This window comes from Centropristis striata, chromosome 6 (genome assembly GCF_030273125.1).
Source record: "Centropristis striata isolate RG_2023a ecotype Rhode Island chromosome 6, C.striata_1.0, whole genome shotgun sequence".
Lineage (NCBI taxonomy): Eukaryota > Metazoa > Chordata > Actinopteri > Perciformes > Serranidae > Centropristis > Centropristis striata.
Window position 1 is genome coordinate 2817800 of NC_081522.1, and position 19084 is coordinate 2836883.

Consider the following 19084-nt stretch of genomic DNA (forward strand, 5'->3'; position numbering starts at 1 on the left):
CGATAAAGAAACAGACACTTTACTTTTTGTGTTTTTAAAAAAAAGCTGATTTTTTTTATTAGAGCATGACAAATTTAAAATATGCTTTACACAATATATAATGCAGAAAACAATGTTTGGGGTGATTTTGCAATTGTGTTAGCAGCTTATTTTATCTTTATTTGTTCTTTATTTCAATGGCCATCAATTGACTGATATGAAAATACAGTAGTGGTGTTTATTTTGCTCTATATTTGTTTATTTTCTCAGTTTTAATTTCTAAAATTGGTTGATGGTGTAATACAGTGTATGTTTAATGTACTGTTGTAATGTGCATTATAGATCATATATCTTTTATAAAGTTGTTTGTTCAAAAAAGCAGCCTTCTGAGTACTTTTGCATCAACATATTTGTGCAAAATCTACATATAAGAAGGTCTGTTTTCATTCCACCTGAAAAATTCAGTATATAAGCCACCATATCAATAATCAGTGTTTTTTTTGAAAAATGAATGAATGAATGAATGAATGAGTTTATTTAAAGGACAGCATGTTATACCATAAATCATTGTCACTCCATGAACAACAACAACAAGATGGTTATGGATTTAGCAGTGGTGCTATTTTCACACCCTAGAATATTTTTTTCAAGGATAAAACTTTTAAGAGCATTAATAAAATCATGGTGAGTCCTATAAGGGTAAAACTTTTCCTAATAAAAATTAAAATCATGGCGCACATCTGCTCGTAGGTGCATTGTTGTTTAGTTAAGAGCCTGCTTAGAACGACGTATGCTTAGAAAAGCATACACAATCATAATTCTCTGTCTCTTTTCGCTTTCCAGGTTTATGAAAGAGGAACCAACGTGGAGCAGTTTGTGACCCGTTTCCTGCTGAAGGAATCAGCCAATCAGATCCAGTCTCTCCTGAGCTCTGTGGAGAGTGCCGTGGACGCTATTGATGAGCAGCACAGCCAATCAGGGTGAGCCAGTGAGGCTATCAGGCTGTTATGTGTGAAATTGGGAATGCCTGTGTGTGTGTGTGTGTGTGTGTGTGTGTGTGTGTGTGTGTGATTGCTTGCTTCAAGGTTTGAATTGAAGTTTTACTATTTTTGCAAATTCCAATTAGAATTGGCTAATCGGCTAGAAAAGTATCTAATTTTCATTGTTTTATGTAAAAGAAGGTCCTCATTAGTCACCAAATAATCTATGTGAAATATGCTAATTCATGTAAATGATGTACCCTGAAAGCATGTTTACTGGTTTTCCGGATGTCCCCATAAAGCCTGATTAAAACATCACTTCATCATTTCAAAGGTTTGAAGGCGTGTATAGGCTAACTAAGCTATGGCAAGTTTACTCAATTTTTTTCATTTCTCTACAACCTCTAGAAAGGGTGGACCCCACAAGTGATGAATAAAACTGGAGTCCCCATGATACATGAAAACCAGTATGTGTGTGTGTGTGTGTGTGTGTGTGTGTGTGTGTGTGGTCAAGACCATACACATGGATCACTGCATTATGTGTAAAACTCAGATTGTCAGCAGCCATAATGAAAACCAGGCAGTGTTTCAAGCACAAATCTTTTCTGGTTAAAATCTCTCTCTCTCTCTCTCTCTCTCTCTCTCTCTCTCTCTGTCTCTCTCTCTCTCTCTCTCATCATCTTGTTTATCCCATTTTCATCACCCTCTACTTATCTCTCCTTTATTTCTCTTCTTCATCCCCTGTGGATCCTTCCTTCAACCATCCTAATTCTTTTATTATTCTTCCCCCGCACTCTCTTTCTCCTTCTCTCACCCCTCCACACTCCCACACTTTTTATTTTGTCATTATCTAATGCTATTTTCCCTTCCCCCTCACTTTGTTTTCCAGCCATCTACCTGCCAAGGTGAGTCCACGGGTGCCAGAGAGGCGCAATGAAAACGTCCCTGACTATCCCCCAAACAACAGAGTCAGTGCCGCCAGGGAGGCTGTCAGGACCATCAACACTGCCTCAGGTGACAAATTCACACACACACACACACACACTACAGCACAAACTCTGAATTTGTAGTTGGAGGCCATCCATCACACACTTGTACCGCTTGATTAGCTTCATATCTACAACATTTAATGAGGACAGAAATCAAACTCTGACTGCCACTCAGCAGTTTTCTGCCACTGTACACAAACTCACACACACACACACACACACTTATCTGTAGGGGATTTACTCTCCGTTGTAAAACACCTCAATCGGCCACCTGCACAGGTTTGATGCAGCTTCCCTACAGCAGACAGTGCAGCACAGATAAAGTGGTGGAGGGGAGGGGGAGGGGGGTTTAGTGAAGTCACAGGGGGAGGAAGAAGTCGAAGCAGATGGGACAAGAAATGGAAATAAGGCTGAGGAAGCAAAGGGAGAAGGTAGAGAGTTTGTCAATATATCACAAAAAGTCTTAAAATCAAACCTTTAAGTGTGTATAAGTGTCCAGTCAGCACTTAACACTTAAAATCTGCCTTGTAGTGCTGTTTTTATAGTGTTAGTGTGGTGGGGCTAGGGATGCATTATGTGAATAAGGGTCCTCACAAAGATATAAGTACAACATTGTGGTTTTATGTGTGCTCTTGTGCTTCCTACACGGTGGGGACCGGAGAAAGTTTTAACCAACAAATTGAGGACATTTTTGAGAAGTGAGGACATTTTGCCCGGTCCTCACTTGTTTAAGGGTTGAGACCTGGTTTTGAATTTACACTCCTGTCAGGGTTAGGATAGGGTTATGATTAGGATTAGGATCAATCAATATGTGCTGTGTGTGAGTCTGAGTGTGTGTTTGTGTGCTTGCATGACTAAATGCGTGTGTGTGTGTGCATGTTTGTGTACTTACAAATGTGTATGTGGGGGAGGGAGGGGTGGGTTTTCTCATTTTTTGTGTTTGTTTTTATTCTTTTTTTTTTTGGTAAAGCACTTTGTGTTGCATTTTTATGTATGAAAAGCACTATATAAATAAAGTTTGATTTGATTTGATAAGAGTTGGAGTTAGGCATTTAGTTGCGATGGTTAAGGGGAATGCATTATGTGACTAAGGATCCTCACAATTATAGAAGTTCAAGAGTGTGTGTGTGTGTGTGTTACAACAATGAAAACGGACACAAATTGATAGATTGAGACTGGTATTTCTGTGATGTGCAGTGTGTCCCTCATTATTCTCCCCATCTTTTCCTCTGATCCTCTCTCTGTCTTCCTCCACCAGCTGGTAGTTAGCTCTCGCGCTGACACTTTGTACCCACTCGAACAAATTGCTCACTGTAGAAATGACACTTGAGAAGTTGTTGAGATATGGCATCATTTCATCACAACACAAACTTTACAGAAGAAATAAAACAAACAACAAAAAAACGGTTGAGTCAAGGCGTAGTGAGGGGAATGCCCCAAAGGGCAAATATTATCAATCACTCCTTAAAGTCAGTCCAAGGTGTTCAGTGCTTCAGGGTCACTGTGTCATTTTGTCATTTTGTCATTTTGTCCAGGACAAATTGACATCCCCAAGTAGAATCAATCAAACAATCAATCAGACTTTATTGTGTAGCACTTTTCATACAAGAGAGATGCAACACGAGGTGCTTTACATAAAAAAGGAGAAAGTAATAATAATAATAACTAGGACTGCGCGCAGCACTGAACGGGCCCTCGCAGTACACGCGTGTCGGTGCATGCTGCCGTCATGGTGTGTGCGTTACAGGGGCCAGTCTATACCACCCCTATGAATTTCATTGCCTTAAGTCTTATGGTCTGGGCACATTGGCACTTATTAAATTAAACTGCCGCCAGAGCGCCACCTAGGGGCTGATCAATTAAATCTTTAAGGGTTATCCTCAGGAGGGCTTTGACAATAAGTATACCAAGTTTGGTGTTAATCCAACCAACCGATTTGGAGATATAAAATACTTAAATTTAAAGAGCGCCACCTAGTGGTCATCGCCCAAAATTTTGGACAGAGCCTCAGGGGCTGTGTTGAAAATAGCGCCACCTGCAGGAAGTTGTTATTTAATAACTTGAGTATTCTTTGGGTTATCAAAATTATTTTAATAACTTTTTGTCATGAGGGTCCATAGATGCAGTGTGCAAAGTTTGGTGCAAAACGATGAAATTGCCTAGGAGGAGTTCGAAAAAGTAGGTTTGCGACATTTCGCGAATTTGCAAAAAAAAAGGTAGGCGAAAATGAGAGTGTCTTATATCACGAGATTCAGCACAACTCAGTGAACGCGTGGATATAAGTTTTTTGAATGTGTCGCAGGTTGTTGCCTGCTCGGGCCCTAATAATAAAAATAACAAAACATAGAAACAAGCAAACACCTTGTCCATCATCCAACCCTCCACCCCTGACCCTCCATCCACCATCCTATTAAAAACAAAGCACAAACCACTTAACCCTATAAAGCCAAGTGTATCATATTTGATACACACGTTTTTGAGACCTCTACATCATCATCGTGTGATTTTTATTTTCTCTGAAAAACCTGATGTATACACGTGTTGAAGATAAACAAACTGAGCAACAAATTGCACAAAAATACCAGATGTATCAAAAATAATCTGCAGGTTCCACCGGTGGATCTGTCACTGCTGCAGGAAAACTTCATATCAGCAGATGTTTGATGATGTGTTATGTGGAGAAATATATATTTTGTATGTTTGAGAAAAATGTTAGAAGGAAAGTCAAAGTCTTAAAAGGTTGAAAATATTAGGTTTTAGATGTTTTTGTTAGTTCAAGAAAGACAAACTGTCAGCAACAAATTGTACAAGAAGACCTGACGTAAATTAGAATTAATACATGCAAATTGATTTTGAATTTTTTATTATTATTTGTCAGCAGGTTAAATAAACATTCAAGTTTTTAAAAAATATATAATTTTCTGGCAATCATTTCATGATTCAGCCTTCAGAGGGTTAAAGTCTGAAAAAGTCTGACACAGTGTTGTAAAACATTATTAATGTAATTGATAATCTGTCTGCGTTGCATCTTCCGTGGGTAGAACAGATGGGTAGAACCAAGAAGCTGTTTGTTTTGAATAATGAACAAATTTAGACAGCAGCACTGGTTCGCTGTTACATATTTAAGGTGCCCTGTGGAGTTTCTTGTCAACAAACCCAGTAAACAAAGTGTTTTTCTCACCAAAACATATTGTGATATCCTTGAGGTTTACAAAGTATGTTGAATGCATTTTCTTCCTCATAAAACATTTGCTAAGATGATATTTACAGCATTTTACAATCTGCGTGGTTAAAATTAATTTTTGCTAACTAGAAATATTCTACTTCAGTAGCTTTGTGCATTGTTACATTTCTTGGCACTAACTGTTTGTCGTCATCAGGATACAAACAAATCTCATAAATAGGTCCTAGATGCTATATAGCATTACTCAGTTGTTACAGCTGTCATACAGTTTACACTTAAACTTACTTACTAGTCCACCATCTCTACAGTCGTAGTGAAAAAGATCAGAAGCAAAAAGTAGAAGTGCTTTTTGGCAACATATTAAATTTAAACAACATCACATTTGAGAGGTATGTGACAGACACCATTTTAATGCAAGACACCACATTCTCTCAATCCATAATGCCACGACTGCTTGTCCTTTGCACCATTCATTCATCTGAACCAGTACATCAATTTGTAATTATTGCATTGCTCTATTACAGGAAATCATTAGAGGGAATCACTCTAGCTTCAGCAATAATCAATATGAAATGCTTTGACTATTCCTGCTAATACTGCTACTGGTAATACTCTATGTTTTCTATTTATGACTAATAGAAAAAAACGAAAAAAACTTCTGTCTTCTGTCTTCTGTCTCTTAACACTTTGGTACTAAAAAAAACACCCTTGTATTGTTTGTGATGTAAAATAATTCAGGATACTTTCCACAAAATCTTACACATACACTACTGGTCAAAAGTTTTAGAACACACCAACTTTTCCAGAATTTAATTGAAAATGATGCAGTTTAATGTCTCAGTGTACATTTGCAACATTTAAAATTCTTTATTGAGCATGATAGTGTTTTGAAAATAACAAAAAGATTCAAAATCACATTTTATGTTGAACTAAAGGACTAAAAAAAAGACACAAAATGACAAAAAAAAGACACAAAATGACCAAAAAAAGACACCAAAAGACACAAAATGACTTACAAAGACATAAGAGAATTAAAAAATGGACAAAATAGCCCAAGACTCCATAGAGTTAAGTTGTTAACCCATTTCTTGTTCCCTGAAAAAGGCCTACTTGTATAATTCTGAAATGTACATTATTTTTCAGTTTTGGTTAAGCTTACCTTTTTTTATTTACCTCTGGCAGTTCACCACTTACCTTTGTACCCTTTCAAGCTGTTCATTTGACTTGAACTGCTTGAATTTCAATAAAAAATGGAAAAATTGGGGTGTTCTAAAACTTTTGACCGGTAGTGTATGTACAATGGTGTCTAAGATTTAATGTGTTGATGATTAATAAGTGTGAAAATGCTGTGTAGTTTGGGTGATACTATCTTTTGCACCAAAACACCAACAATGCATGAACATACCTTGAAGCCCAAATCAGAAAACATTTAAAAATGTCCATTTATAACAACAATATAACAATAGAGCTGTTGTCAAAGCCCTTATTGATTAATTGAGTGATAAGGAGAACAGAGATGGATGGAGATTGGGTAGCAACATTGTTCTGGAAATTGATGAGAAACCTCCATATTGTCAATACACAGAGGAAAGCCTTGCATCCTCTGAAAGCCCCAGGCTAGGCTAGGCTAGCTAGGCTACTATGGGGATTAACATTATCACAAATGATTAAAGTTGAGTCAATTCTAGCCACAATAGTATCACATTTCCAGTGATTCCCATTCTGTGCAATTCCAAGACTGACCCCAGTATGCAGAAATATTCATATTTTTGCACTGCATGAGAGAAATTGTGTTGTTTCTTTCCCAAACGGCATGGGGTAAGCATGAAGTGGAGACTCATGGGTACCCATGGAAACCTTTTTGTTCTGATATTTTGAGATCAGGGATTTGGGGACCCCTTTGAAAATAGCAATGTCAGTTTTTCCCTCCACATCCGGTAGGATCGCGGTAGATTACAAAATAAAACAGATTTCAAAATAAAACACAGCGGATCATCTTTTTCTGGTGAGATCTTCGCCACAAAGTGATCATGTACATTCACTGATTGAATATTTAGAAAATAAAACACATATTTCTCGCTAAAAATGTGATCAAAATCCATTTTTATGCAGAAACAAAGTCAAAATATTGATTTTTTCACTAAAAATGAGATAACTGTCCGCCATGTTTTTCGTTCCGTTTCACGGATTTCTGTGAGACCATGTTGAGATATCATGACATGGTTGATTCTATAATTCCTTAAGCTTCATGTGATACCAATATTTTCTCTGTAGCGTTAAGATACCCTCTGAAAAAAACAGTGGGCCATCATAGTACACACTGCACCACAGCGTCGCCTTTACCACACTGTAAAAAAAAAAACTGTTGTTTTTACGGTAAAAAACTGGCAGCTGTGGTTGCCAGAACATTACCGTAATAAATACGGTGCAACTTTTTTCTAATATTACGGTAAAAAGATATTGACACTGTTGATTTCACGTTTAAGATTGCATTTATTCCATTTTTTACCGTATGAATAAAAGGTTTTTCCATCAAAAGATTTGACATATAATTGACAAGAAAATACTTTATAAATGCTGCATAAATTAAAGATTTTACCATTAAATATTACAGTATATTTCTGTTAGAGATATGGTGTTTAGTACATTTAACACTGAGGAAAAAGTAGTTTTACAAAAAATAAATGCAAAAATTACAGTGATGCTTTTTGTTACAAACATGGTGCCAATTTATTTTACAGTAATAGAGTAATGGTATTTTTTTTTTATTTAAAACCTGTAAAAATACTGTTCTGGCTGATATATACATTTACAGTGTTTCATTGTTACTGAAACTGAATTAACTCATTTATCATTTTACGGTCTTTTACTGTCATGATTTAGCAGTTTTTCACCGTAAAATCTACAGACATTTTTTTCAGTGCAGGTCACATAAAACATAGAATTGCTCACTGTGACAACATACACATCATGTATATGCCAAGGCCAGCTGTGCGTGACTTGACCCATTTCAGCAAAGACTTGAACTTTAAGCTTTAAATTAAATCACGTTTACAAGAGTCGGTTGCCTTGATGGGATTTTGTTATTTACAACCGCACTGATGCAGTTAAGTGAGGAGAATGTTTCTAACGGTTACCTTGGTTCCTATAAATCTTTTTGTTTCACTGGGATGACATGCACACACACACACACACACACACACACACACACACACACACACACACACACACACACACACATACATGTTTTTGTGTAGTTGTGAGGACCACCACTTCCCCTAGCCCAACACACACATTTCAGGGTTTACCATCTCTGTTAGGACCTTCCCTGAAATTCATACAGATGATTAATTAAGGCCTTTAGAGGCTATCCTAGCATTTTATTTGTGAGGACTGGAAAAAATGTCCTCACAACTACAAATGTCCTCACAATGTTGGTATTCTGCCATGGGTTGGTCCTCACAACTATATGAAGACAAACACACACACACACACACACACATTCTCACACTGCTGTCAGATTGGATGGGACATGACAGTGACGGCTCTTTATTCTCACACAGCTTTGATTCTGCTGACAGCACACTGCCAAAGAGTAGTTCACGCTTTATCCTATACCTCAAAAAATACATCCATATACATGAAAATCCGTGAGCTTCAGATGTGTTAGTCAAGTGTCTTTTATTCCTGCTTGATAATGTTTTTTTCTGTCATGGTAGAACAACACAGAGGTGACAGAAGTGCCTGATGTTATTAAAGGTTAGGTGTGCGTCTCGTCCCGTTTATCGTGATGACATAAGCATCAGAGTCCTTGTTGGCTGCTTTATGCCTTTAAGCTTTTTTCTGATAAATTATCGATTGACTTGTCCTTGGGAGAGAATTAAATTACTCTCTTTTAGTTGAGTAGTATCTCCAGGATATGTGGCCCTTGACCCTGACCCAGATACAGATGGGTTAATTGAGACAATATGGGCAATTGATGAGGCGGGCAACTGACAGTGACATAGCAGTCCAATAAAACCAAACCCAAGCGCTGCTGGGTAATAAACTAACCCCCCAGTGAATATTGTAAATGCCTTGTGTAATGCACAAAAGCCATCCTGCAGGTCTGAACTGTGAAGCCAATGTGGAAGTGCTGTAAAGCTGCATTCTTACTAATGACCAGCGGGGGGCGCCTCCATTGGCCACAGAAAGAACTGTGATTGTATGAAAACCGACTAATCATCTCATTTGTCAGTTAACATTTTCTACATGAGTTAAGTAGTCTACAAACCTTTTCTTTTACAATCTATGGTAATACACTAGTACAGTCAAGCAAATTAGACATGGCCTTCTGTGTTTAAAACCTTTATTTATTTATTTATTTTAGACTTTTAACCCTCTATGGTACGGTGTTGCCCTGAGACAACATACCCATTTTTGGCCTGTCAAATTTCTACAATGCATGTTTTTGAGTGATGCAGTACTTTAAAAAAGAGGGAAGAGTATAGGGAACCAATCGTAATGCTTTAATTTGTCACATGACCTCCAGGAGGCCATATTGAAATCCTATTTTGCGACACAAAAAATCACTCAAAACGTAATTTCCTGGCCCTTTTCCATCTGGAAAAAAATATATTCCTACTGATGGATGAATAAACCTTCATTTTTGATAGTTTCACACACTTAGACTGTTGAAGACATTCATCTACAGGCAACATTCAGATAAGAAACCGGTTAAAAATGTTCATTTTATAATGTTTTTAAATTTAAAATGTTGTGTATTGTACCCCGTCGAAGCTACTGAATCTTTTACACATGTTAATTAAATAAATTATGTTAAAATTAATTTTAAAAACTCTCTTTTATACTTGTGCACCGTTATGGTACAACGTTGCCTACGGACAACAAACCCCAAAAAATTTCTTCAGATTATGTTTATTTAGTCTATTTTAAGACCAAAAAACACTCCAAACATTTTTTTTCCTAACTCCATCATAATGCGTACCATAGAGGGTTAACACTTAAATGAGAAAATTTAAATTATTTTTCCATAATGGTTCTTAACATAAACCAAACAACTGCAGAACCCTGATGATTAAAAAGCCCAAATACAAATCTACTGTTATTTCTGTGACCTTCTGTGAAGCTCATCTGAGATAGACAATAAAGTATTTGCTTTCAACTTGAGTGAAAAGTATATATATGTATTTATTTATATATGTATTATTAGAGCTTTGTGGTAAACCAGTGGAACATCATAATTATTGAAGATAATGAATTTGCGTGCTTTTTTATTTCTTTTGTTGCTCATTGAAAGGGAATGTTCAAAGCCCTGTTCAAAGTGCATATTATAGAACCCATAAGTCTTAAAAAATAAATGAAAAAAAGCTTCTATCATCTGAAAGAAACACAGTTCCAATCCATGAAGAATTTCAGGGTTTTTCCAAAACAGTGCATGACACTGAAGACTTCATGAAGACTTTCTTCTCTTAATGCCACCCAATTATACAAACTGTATACGGTTATACATGTGGCTCAATACAAATTCTTGTTTTAATGAGGATGGCACACTGTTTGTGCTGAGCATTGAACATAAATATAATTATGAGGAAATATTGTACTTTCCATACACTGTTTGCAGCAAAATTGCTGCTTGTGTGCATCATCATCATCAGAAATTTATTGGGTAGGATAAACCCCTTGAGAGGAATCCTCTTGTTTTCGAGGGGTCCTAAAGTACATTACAAAACAAAACACTCAACAATTTACAGACATACAACAACAAAGACAACAGGCATCAACACAAACATAACAAACAAAAAATTAACACAAGAATGAACACAAGAATAATCACAACCTCTCAATGGCCACAAGTTGGCCATAACATTAGCCTAGTAAAACTGAAAGAAGGCATTTTTTTTAAATAAAATAAAATAGATAAATATGACATAATATTATCTGAAACATGTGCAGTTTAACTCAAAATAAGAAGACAGGGCATATTTAAAACTATGAAAAGACGTCAATGATCGTATGTTTAAAGGAAGATTATTCCAGTCCGATGGCGCTTTGAACTTAAATGCTTTTTTTTACCAATTGTTTTATTCACTGTAGGAATGAAAAAGAAGTACTGAGATGAGTGTCGTAATTGATATGTTGAGGAACATGGAATCAAAAATTGTTGTAAATAAACAGGATAATTGCAATGTATACATTTAAAAATAAACTGTAGCCAGTGAATATGTCTTCTTATATTGAGTGTGGGCCATTTGAGTGTGTTATACATGATACAGTGATGAGTGTAAAATAAACAACCAAGAACAAATCTACATAGACAGTTATATGCTGTGTTGAGGGGTAGAAGATTGGTTTTAGATGCATTTAGATATACTACATCAGCGTACCGTATTTTCCGGACTATAAGTCGCAGTTTTTTTCATAGTTTGGCCGGGGGTGCGACTTATACTCTGGAGTGACTTATGTGTGAAATTATTAACACATTATTACCGGTATATCATTTCACATGTTATTTTCACACTAAACCGCAAGAGGGCGCTCTAGGCCGAGTATGAGGATGAGTCTGACGTAAGCGACGTAGAAGAAGAAGCGCCGCATCTTCTACCTCCGGAGTTAGCGGAGTTGTTTAAAAGTGACACCGAGGATGAAGATTTCATTGGATTTTAGTTATTTGGAGTGACACGGATGGTTTGGTAAACTTCTTAGCATGTTATTTATGCTATAGTTATCTGAATAACTCTTAATATGTTATGTTAACATACCAGGCACGTTCTCAGTTGTGTCATGTAATGTAAGCATACCGTACAATTATTCAGCCTGTTGTTGCCTCTATTCTATTTTTATTTTAAATTGCCTTTCAAGATGACATGTCTGTTCTTGGTGTTGGATTTTATCAAATAAATTTCCCCCAAAAATGCGACTTATACTCCAGTGCGACTTATATATGTTTTTTCCTTCTTTATTATGCATTTTATGGCTGGTGCGACTTGTACTCCGGAGCGACTTATAGTCCGGAAAATACGGTAATCAAAAAACGGTAAAATAAGTTGTAGGGCAAGTTTCCTTCGAACATTAAGTGTAAAACAGTTCTTGGATCGAAATAAAACACCAATAACACCATTAGCAGTTCCTCTTTGTTTTTTTTATGCTCGGAAACAAAACATGCAGAAACAGTGACAGGTTATAGATGCCTTTCATGACATTCAAAAGCTTTTGAATTGCTGAATTGTAAGGCACTGCAGTATTTCCCAGCTGGTTTGAGAATTGGAACGCAAGCGCTTCCGGTCATTGTTCCGCCTCCATGTTCTGATGGAAACATTTAGTATTATTGAACCAAACTGCTGTGGTCTGATTTATTTGTGCAGCAGATGAAAATGTGTTGTCAGTTTTGCATTAAGGCAGACTGCAAGGCGTTAGTGTGGGCTTCAGTTTACAGACATACCATGAAGACTCAGACCAGATGATCTATGATGAGAGTCTTCCAGCAACTCATCCCGCCCACTGACTGTAAGGCTACAATTGTAGCACTTCAACTCACAAGCAGTACAGTGTATCAACTCATAATTCACACTATTATGTATATGTGAGCAGATATAAGTACACTGCAAAAAAGCCAACTTGTATTTTTTGGCTTAAAACAGTGATTTAAGTTGGTAAAACTTGGAAATATAAATTATTGACATTTAGGGAAATAATGTAAGTTAGCACAACAAAGGAAGCCAGTTGTCTGCTCAAAAACAAGTTGGTGAGTTGTTGTTACTTATATCTTTAAGTTGGGGTTCACAACAAGGGACAATAGTTCTGATAACTCTTATTTCTTTGTTGTGAAATGCTGGAAAGCGGTGAAATTCGCTCATTAGCGAAAGCTAGCGGCTAACTGATGCTAGCGGCGCTGCAGCTACAAGAGTAGCCATTAGCGTATCAATGCTAACTCAAAATTGTGGTCGCAACATTAGCTGACATTTCATAGCGGCGTTACAATCGTGTTGAGTTGACAAAAATCTGAATACAGAGTTGAGCAAACTCAAAAACAAAACTTAAAATATTTAGTTTAATTGTCGAACTTGAAATTTTATCTAAGTTTGTTGCCTTGAAATTTTGAGTTCACCCAACTTTTCTTTTTTTGCAGTGTAGAGAATATTGGCACATGGTCAACTTACTGTATTCATTTTGTCCCTTTCACCAGCTAATTATGAAGTTTTGTTGGTTTTCACTGAAAAATATGCACAATATTTCTGAATATTGCAAATAAATATATTTGATAAGTGCCTGTTAGTCCAGCTTCATGTAAGATATAAGGGCCTGTTTTGTAAATCAATCAATCAATCAATCAATCAAACTTCATTTGTAAAGCACCTTTCATACAGGTTTGTGCAGAGCAAGAACAATCATAAAAAAGTTGATCAATTTAAGACCAATGCACAGCAGACAAGAGATTAGAATAAAAAATATAATAAATCTAAAAAAAAAAAAGATAAATAAACCCCCACAATAAATTGATTTATAACTTCAACTTAAATGTTGAATAAATACGTTTACTAATTTAAACTGACTACCGTATTTCCTCAATTTAAAGCCAGGCCCCTATTAATGACCGGCCTCATTCAGTAATCGGTGTAAAAACAATTTTTAGTAAATAAAAGCGTCCTCTTTTATAAGCCGGGTGTCTTACCGGTGTTATGTCAAAGTCTGTTCCCCCGTCGATATGTGTCCCCCTTACCTTAACCTGCACCAACCTGACCCCTGACCCCAACCAGTCCTCCTTTAAGTTGTTAACATGAGCCCAAGTTTACCTGAACCCCAAACATCTCTACAAGGCCTAACCTTAAACTGAAATCCTAACTCCAACCGCGGAGGTGATGCTACGGAGAACACCATTCAGGAAACATCATTTGACGGTAACATATTGCTGTATTTTGAAGTTTGTCCCCACGAGTTAGTACTGTAGGTAAATATGGTTGTTTCTCCCGCTGTCCTAGTCATTCTCTGGAAAGTCGAGCCGTTTACGTACGTTCTTCTGGGCTTTTTAGTAGTTTAGACATTTTAAATCCTGCTTAAAATGAACATTCAGCTGTTCATTGTTTGTTTACATCCGAGTACTTCCAATATGGCCGACATCCGGGTAACTGGCTACAATGCGCTGTGTAAAACACTCTAAAAAGTGCCGGTCTGAGCTGCGTTGATTTTCTTTTTTAAATAAAAGCCTCCTTCAAATAATAACCTGCCCCTATTATTAGGCCGAGTCCCAAACTGATTTTTTATTAATAGAAGCCCCGGCTACTATTTAAGGAAAAACAGTACTTGAAAAATACTTAAAATATGTCCTCATAAGTACATTGAACAGTTATTTATATACTACTTATAAATGTGACATGGGGTGTTACCACTAAAATAAGTAAGTAAGTCGTAAGCACAAATTCATTTGGTAGTCATGGGAAATATTTTTGGGCGGCTGTGGCTCCGTTGGTAGATCGGCCGCCTACTGATCGGAGGGTTGGTGGTTCGATCCCCGACCTTGGCAGCCTACATGTCGAAGTATCCTTGAGCAAGATACTGAACCCCAAATTGCTCCTGATGCTGCGTTCATCGGTGTGAGAATGAATTCCCAATGGTGGCAGGTAGCACCGTTTAGGGTAGCCTCTGCCACCAGTATGAATGTGTGTGTGAAAGGGTGAATGAGCGCAGTCTGTAGTGTAAAGCACTTTGAGTGGTCGCAAAGAGACTAGAAAAGCGCTATATAAGTGCAGGTCCATTTAACATTTACTATTTTCTCTCAGTACCTGAAATTTTCCAAACCCTGAACCTCTGGTACACTCAAAAAAATAACTCATTGGATGAACTCAATTCAATTGTGGGCAGAATTTCTATCCAACAAATATTTGTAGCCCAAACTCAAAACAAGTGCATCGATGCAATATAATGTATTTGAATTAAGGTAGCTCTTTTTTTTACATTTGGTGGAACTCAAATTAAAAACATGTATGTATTGTATTAAAATTGAGTTACCTCAACTCATTTATGTCGAGGAGAACTAAAATAAAGAAATTGTGTTCGTTCAATCTAAAAACATAGAATTGGAAAACTGAAAGTCATTCTTTTTGGGTTGAAGGGAAGGACAGGGGAGTAAATTAATACATTTTAGGTTACACGTCTTAAACTACTTTTGATTTGATTTTAATTGATATATTTTCATGAGACAAACAATACATTAATGTGTCACATCTAAGAAGGGCTTGAATCATTTTTTTGAGTGTACCTATTTCATCCTTTTTTCATCCTGATTCCAAAACAAGGCAGACAAACAAACAAAAAAGATCCAAAAGCAGTCTTAAGTGCTCTTTGACAATATCACACCCTTACCAACCTTATGCCTTCCCCTTTTTCTCATCTCTCAGTTTTCCTCTTCATCCTCCCCCTCTCTTCTATACTGTAGGCTGTAAAGCAGCTCTGACAGCTGAGGACCTTGATGTCAGCTGCGCTTTGTCTCCAGTCGGGACAAGTCGATTGATTAATGACTCTCAAGTCCTCTCTCCCCCTCTCCCTGTCCTGCTGCCCAGCCTCCTCCAAAATGTCCTGCACTCATTTCTTCTCCCTGTATTGTTCCTCTCCACTTCTGTCTATATGCACACATATGAAGTTACTTTGAAGTTTTTTTGTCTCCCCTTCCCATCTCATGACGTTGGTTTTCAATAAGTCTCTGCAGTGAGATGGACAGAGAGGGGAGGGAAGGAAAAAGCAGCAGAAAAGACAAAGCAGTGAGTGGGAGCCGACTGGGGTAAGAAACAAAGAGCTAGGAAAAGAGTTAGAGGGGGAAAAATAATAACAGAGCTAAAAATACCCTCCACCCTCTTTAAGTAAACAGCCGATGTTATATTGTTTGCTTTGAGCAATGCTTCAGTGTATCTCCTCTTAGTGCATCTGGAACTTTACTCAAGAGTTTTGATTGTAAATGAGCTGCAGTTTATGCCACAGTGTGTGTGTTTAAATGTACATTTAGATACAAGGAATGTGTGTCCTCATTTGTGTGAAACATGTAGATTCTGGGTCACTATCCATATGTTTTATGTCATGTTTCACAGATATTTTCCTGTAAAGCATTCAGTAAGCCCCCTGGTTTCTGTCCCACCTGTCAAGCTTTGTGTTACATGGCACATATGCTGTTTACAGCGATGGTGTGATAACTGGCAAACACCCACATTGCATAGCGATATTTGAAACAATGGCTCCTTTAATTCAGGCGTCTCATATTTTGAAAGCGACCGTCAGATGAAATGACAACAGTCCCGAGCAGATTTTATCATCTGTAGCTAGTTCGCTGATTAAGCTATTAGAGTCATGAGGTGGTTGAAATCACTCTGACCTTTTAGTCTTTCCAGGTGGCTAATTAAGTTGCTGATTTGTTTTTGGAGCTATTCTGTCTCTTGAGTTTCCTACCATGAATAAAGCAGTGTTCCTGTGGTGGTCATGGAGATTAAAGAAAACAGAAGGATTCAACATATAATAAGGGTCGTTGCTGCTTTGTATGGTAATTCTCCCTTGTACTATATCTATGGATTGATTTAAATATGTATGTGTGTGTATGTCATTATGTGACTGTGATGGAGAAGAGAAGAGAGTGGCCATATGTTTTCCAGTCTGCTGAGACAGATGCTCAAACCATTGCAGCTGTAATTTGCTTCCAATAATGTATAATATATTGCATACAGTTTGTTGTTAAATATGTGGATTTTCAAACTGACTATCCTGCCTCTTTTGCACTGGCCTAGAAGAACATAGTGTTACAAAACAGTTTCAAAATGATTCAATGTCGCCCAGTCCGGCCCTAGGGATGCACTTAACTATGGTGGTTTTTGGGGCTTAAAGACGCAAAAATCTGAAACCAGCCTCCAGAGTGGAAAACTTGAATCCGCTCCGCGTAGTGTGTCCGTCTACACTGCCAAGACGCAAAACTCTGCTCACGTCGCGTACGCGTTTACATCACATACAAGCTCCAGTACAGGGAAATAAATAAACGTGGGATTATTTCCATGCGTCGGACCTTCAAGCTGCTCTGGCAGCTCTAATAAACTTACAGGAGTCTTTCCACCAAATGTACAGGATATGTACAGATAGTATTAGTGAACAGAGAAGGATCTGGAATTACCTCCATCACATTTTGGATGCAGCAATTGGTCGGAGGCGAGCCAGACGGCTTTGGAGGAGACCTGGGAGATCTAGTGGATGGTGGAGAACTTTGTGGAAGGAGTAGCTGATGAAAATGTGTGGCGTGAAAACTTCTGCATGTCCAACGATGCTCTTATCGCTTTAAGTGATGCCCCCTGGCATGCATAACCGATCCAATTCCACACACTTTTGCATCACTATATGCGCGCACATTTCCTCCCGAAAACACTCGTCTAAACGCGGAATAAAAAATGAAGACGCGGCACCACTTTTCTGTTCAGACCGTCATCATGTAAACGTAGCCTAAGCAGCAACTAAACATTTGACACAACGAGCAAGAGAGAGCAGGAGAGGGAGGGAGAGAAGCTATGGCTAACAGCTAAGCTAAGTAGCTAACAAAACTGAGTAACGTAAAAGACAGATGAGATTAGCGATAAAGGAGGAGAGAGATACAAGTGCTTTAACAAAACTAGCGTATGTGTAAACAAGGCGGACAGGTATCTGCAATAATGTGTAACTTTAACAATATTTAGCAGCAAACAAGCACTACGAGAACACACAGAAACATTGGAATTGACACAATAATTAGTAATATGAACAGGGTGACAACAATTTCCAAATTGGGCCCCTCATCTCTCCCCACTCCAACACCACTACCCACCCACCCTTGGCTGTGATACCATCTGATATATGCAATCCCAACATTTATGAACCCCAGTATTAAAAACACCATGTAAAAAATACAATGCCAGTTGTTTCCTTGCCAAAGTTTTTATTATTTACTTGGGAGTGATGTAAGCCTATTTCCAAAAAGATAACATAATATGGGACCATCCATGCCAGGGACCTATCATCTAGTTTCAGATAATACCAGCATATTTACTCTAGCTTTAAAACTGAGCCCTTGGGGCCCAGAAGCTCCTTGCTGCATCGGCCCGGGTCAAAGCCTCAGCTGTACGATTAAATAAAGGTGAAAAAATCATCCTGGCTTTTCTTTTATTCAGCCCCTGTGTGAGGGGGGACAGAGGAAAAACCCTGTGTTTGTGACACAGTTTAAGATGGCTCACTATTTGGAGTAATCCAACTTTCTCAGATTAAATATTTTGCATCCTAATCACCAGCCGTCTGCAGCCCCTAACAAAATAAATAAATCTGACATGAATATAAAAAAACTGCTAATTATTAGGACACAGCTTACCATGGCAGTGACACAATCCAATGATTAATACATCACATAATCACCCACACTGTTTGATAGACAGAATCTGTGGGCAGCACAGTGCAAAAACACACAGCAATGCCTGATTAGTACAGAGAAACAATGTTAGCAAATCTTTGTTTGTCTTGTTTTTAATCCTCTGCTGAGGTTGGTTTTGCTACCCCTCTGTATTAATCTGTGGCTGACTTTGTGTCAAGCTTAAATCCCAATTGTTTTTATTGTGCTGGCAAAGAAGATCTATTGGTGGCTGTGGGACCCATAGAGCAGGTTCTGGACAACCCAAACCTGTCAGCAGACATAAAAATGATACTGGGAGACTCTGCAAAACCTTTGATAATGTTCAGATGACATTCTGTAAAAGCAATCAAGTTTATCTAAATATGTCTCACTTTCTAAACATAGTTAATTTAGTCAGTTTAAGAATACACTGGATATACTGCTATCATATGAAACTAGAAAATCTTAGCAATCTATAGACCCCAAGCATGTCAGGATATCGTATCGGGAAGTTGAAATAATGCTGAAAAGTTAGGCTATTTTGGTGATTTTCAAAGCAGTCATGTGACCTATG

The 19084-nt window shown here is 37.6% G+C and overlaps 1 protein-coding gene across 2 annotated transcripts in view; it reads left to right on the forward strand.

Moving 5' to 3' along the window:
* The window catches only part of necab2 (N-terminal EF-hand calcium binding protein 2), a 201501-nt gene that overhangs the window by 105812 nt on the left and 76605 nt on the right, over positions 1-19084 (forward strand). For both annotated transcript variants that reach the window (XM_059334385.1, XM_059334384.1), the window contains exons 6-7: positions 823-959; positions 1849-1973. In XM_059334385.1, coding sequence (XP_059190368.1) covers positions 823-959; positions 1849-1973 — 262 coding nt within the window. The remainder of the gene's footprint in view (positions 1-822; positions 960-1848; positions 1974-19084) is intronic.